The following is a 4,397-nucleotide window of genomic DNA, read 5'->3' on the forward strand; positions in this document are numbered from 1 at the left end:
AATTTTTGGATTTTAACTTCCAATAATGATATATTTAAATGACAATATTAAAGGACATTTTGATATATTTTACATATCTTTCGTTTAAGTAAGATTCAAATTATTTTTTTAGTTTTTCTTAAACTTTGTATCAAAGATAAATAAGATATATATATATATATATATATATATATATATATATATATATATATATATATATATATATATATATATATATATATATATATATAAATTATAATTTCAAAAATTACAATTCAAACATGTGATTAAGTGTGGTGTTATTGATAATTTCATACAATCATCTATTAATAAAACATATAATAGATTATAATTTAATTTATATATTATTTTATATAAAATAAATTATAACTAATTTATATGTTATTATTTATTATTAACGCTACGTAAACGGCCTTTTGTGTGTCAAAGTGTCAACGCTATCCTATCCCATTAATTACCAAATTAATGCACAAAACAAAAGCCGAAAAAAAAAGGAGTTTATATTATGGATGGATAAAGTCAATTAACCTCAGAGCTGAATTATAAAAAAAACAATTAAAAATTCATAATCAACACAAAATGTAGTAATGTTCTTCGTCGAAATTTTTTTTATACTTAAAAGCTCTAACTCAAAATCTCAAAACAAAATTATATTATAATCAGAAAAATAACACTCAAAATAAATAGAACATAACAAAAAAAAAAGTAATTTTTTTACATAAGATATTCACTATTTCCTTTTGGCAATTTACAGAAATTTTGAATGAAGAATCGAAATATGAGTAATTTTAAGAGCAACGTTGATTTCTACCAGGTCCACCATAATAAAAATAATTACCCCAAACAGGATTAATGCCACCTTGAATATCATAACAATTAGGATGATCAGCTAATACTTTGAGATTAGATAATGGTATTAAACTATTATCCCAATCAACAACTTGTAAATTTCTAAAATAAGATGCTTTTCCAAAACCTTGAGCAGCAAAATGTCCACTTCCCATTTGTGTTGATGTATGAAATCCTCCATTTCCTCTACTATTCACTATTTCACCTCCAAATTGTATCATACTTGCTGAACCTCTAAGATGTGTGAACAAAAATGATGGCCAATATCCTACTAATACTCCTGATCCAAATTCTAACCACCAATGTCCATGTTTTGGATCCTGCATAATTATTTCAAAAATTAAAACAAGGTTTTTGAGGTAAAGAAGAGTCGAAAGAATCTTACAAAAGCACAAACAAAATGATTGTTTCCACTGAAAAAATAAATAATACTTTTTTTCTTTTTTCCATTTTAACCATTATACTAATGATTAATAGTCATTTTGCATTTTCTAGTATGAAAAGAAGTAAAAGATAAAAAGTATGAAGAAAAGAAAAAGAAAAAAGAGAGAAGACAATATCATCGATTTTCTCTTTTAAAATGAACCTCTTTAGTTGCTTAATTTTAATTTAAAACACAAATGACATTTCATTAGGGAAAAGAATGTGTTTTTTTAGAAGAAATAAATTCCCACAATTCATATATGGAAAAATTGTTCATCAATTCTGATTGATCCGTGTGGCTATTGTACAATTGTAATTACCTTCCAAATCATGATGCTAATATCATATTGACCACCATTATAAGAGGATGTTGGAGAAATTGCTGCCCCAATTGCTATTCTATTATTTGTCTGAACAAATCCTGAACACAATAAATTGTAGCATCCTGTGGCTTGGTATGCATCACTCTGGGAAAAATAATAATGCAATAGTTTTACTTTTGTTTTCTGCATTGGAGCTTGATTGATTAAATGTGTGATAATTAAATACTTACAGTCCAGTAGGTGAAGAACCTTGGATAATTGTCACCATATAACTCTGGACTTACCTGTTATAATTAATTAAATCAAACAAATCATTGTAAATGCTGATAATACAGAAAAAGATTTGTTGATTTTGAAAGGTAGCTGAAGATTTAATGACATGCTTTAAATGACACTAAAGAAAATGGTTCACTCTATCCTCTATTTCAGTACATGTCACATTTAAATCCCAGAAACCGCGTTTTCCATCAATAATAATAATAATAACACATGCCATAGGACTAATAATATTTTGATTCCAGTTATCATGTATACGAAAATTTTTGTTAGTAAAAAAAAAAATATATATACATACATACCTGCCAACCAGCTTCAATAGTATTAAGATCATCACCAAATGAACCAGAAATAACCCACATTTGTGATAAACTAAACTCATATTGATTGGTAACTTTAGGTGCCCACACATTTATACTTGCTTTTGCACCATAATATTGATCTCCAGTTACATATCCTACTGCATGCTGTAATTCCAAAAACAAATAAATCTTGATTTTTTGATGATAAAGTTATTATTTGAATATAGAAAAATACATGTTTAATTCTAATACTGTTTAAAAACGATTCTGGTAAGTTTAATTAGCCAAACCTCATGGCCATTGCTAGTAGTGTCTCTACGAACTGGTCTTTTAATTTTTCTACCAAATCTTCGAATAGAACTAGCTCTTAGTATGTCTTGTTCTTTTGTTCTTCTAACTGGAATTGTTCCTTCTGGACATGTTTCACCAGACATGCTCCAAAGTTGGAAATTTTCAAATTCCATTGAATTTCCTGATGATCTTGGCCTCTCAGCTGGCTCCTATATATAATCAATAAAATAAACATTTTTAAAAAATCTAATTAAAAGAGTTTCATGTTCGAGTCTTGAGAAAAGAAAACAAATCAATAAAGTAAATAAAAAGAGATTGGTTGGTTTACCAATGGTTTTTGGCCTTTTAATTGAGGATGATCGAAAGCAGGTTGTTGATGTGATAATACACAATCTATAAGATCTCCATCAGGACTCTACATCACAAAAATTCAGAGAGTTATTATCAAGAAAATAAGAAGCTAATTAATGATGGGAGAAAATAATGGAATTTGGGAGATGAATACCTTAATTGTCTTGATTGAAGGTTTATTGATTTTCATGAGATGTGATTTAATGTCAAAGGTTTGGTTGAATTGTTCAAGTGATGAGGACAAAACAGGACAAACAGAGAAGAGGAAGAAAACAACAAAAATGTAAATGATTGGTGAAATATTCTTGGAAGCCATAACATGAATTTTTGAGGAATTGTAACTTCTTCTTGTTTCTTCTTCTGGTGTTGTTGTAGTAGTAGAATAACATTGGCATTGTATTGTTGTGTAATGATGTACAAAACACAAATCATCCATAATTACCACCACCACACACACAATTGAACTACAATTCAAGAAAATCTCAAAAGGTCATGTTCATGACTATTTTTCACTAATACCAAGAAATTCTCAAAACTACATATTATAATTCTCTTCTTCTTTCTTCTAAATTTTGTCTGACTAACAGCAACTCCTAGGCATGAGCTAATATAAAAATGTACAAGAATAATGGGTTGTGCACCTTTTTTTTGAGAGTTTCAATTTAACTCCATGTGGGTTGTGCACAAATAAATACTACTCTATTTAGTTGTGATCAAGACATGTACTTTTGTAAATTTTTATCAAAAATAAAATAAAATGAGGGAATTAATTGAGTGGAGAGAAGGCAGACCCCAGACTCAAATATGGAGGATGGAGTTTGATGTGGGGCTTGGGGGGTGGGGTAATGGGAGGAGTGTTTCCAGTCTCCAATACAAAGACTGAAACTTTAGCTTTTCTATGTCAAATTATATTTTATCCCTCTCAAAAGCTTATTTTACTCATTAAATTTAATATAATTTTTTTTAATTATACTTCACATATATAATTTTATTTTTGTTCGTATAATTTGCTGTTCAATATACAAACATAATAAATATATATATACAAATCAAATTTATTAATATAACAATTAATTACATTCAAACTACGGTAAATATATAGAGTTGTTGAATCTATGTACAATTAAAAAAAATTGAATTACTAATCAAAATATACAAAATATGAATTTATACAATTTCTAAACGTGAGCCACATAATTACAACTGTAAGTTAGTGAAGAATGACAATTTAATTAGGTTATAATTATATTAACTAGCTAAGTAATATATGTTCGGTTATCTCCGTAATCTTCTCATAATTGAACACTATTAAAAAAGCAATTTTAGGAAAAATAGTATACTTCCTCTGTTCCAATATATATACGCGATACAATTCAAATTTTGAGAAATTAAAAAATTTAATCTTGACTATAAATTTAAATATGAAATATTTAAATTATTTTAAATGTAATTTACGTATTTAAAAGTACGATAAAAACTTCAATTCAAAATATTTAGAAGGTGTATAATAAAAATATGATCAAAGAAAGATTTGTAGTAACTTAAAAATTTTAAACGTGTGACATAAATAAAAATAAAGCAT

General features: G+C 27.0%; 1 protein-coding gene across 1 annotated transcript; it reads right to left on the minus strand.

Moving 5' to 3' along the window:
* Positions 1-757: 757 nt before the first annotated feature.
* Positions 758-3,703, minus strand: LOC101243783 (protein neprosin). The gene is made up of 7 exons (XM_004238591.5): positions 2,970-3,703; positions 2,793-2,879; positions 2,464-2,673; positions 2,174-2,338; positions 1,826-1,879; positions 1,593-1,739; positions 758-1,169 (listed from the first exon to the last, which is right to left on the minus strand). The coding sequence occupies exons 1-7, from the start codon at positions 3,249-3,251 to the stop codon at positions 789-791; spliced, it is 1,326 nt and encodes a 441-aa protein (XP_004238639.1). The 5' UTR covers positions 3,252-3,703; the 3' UTR covers positions 758-788.
* Positions 3,704-4,397: the final 694 nt, after the last annotated feature.

The sequence above is a fragment of the Solanum lycopersicum genome, chromosome 5, assembly GCF_036512215.1.
Source record: "Solanum lycopersicum chromosome 5, SLM_r2.1".
NCBI lineage: Eukaryota > Viridiplantae > Streptophyta > Magnoliopsida > Solanales > Solanaceae > Solanum > Solanum lycopersicum.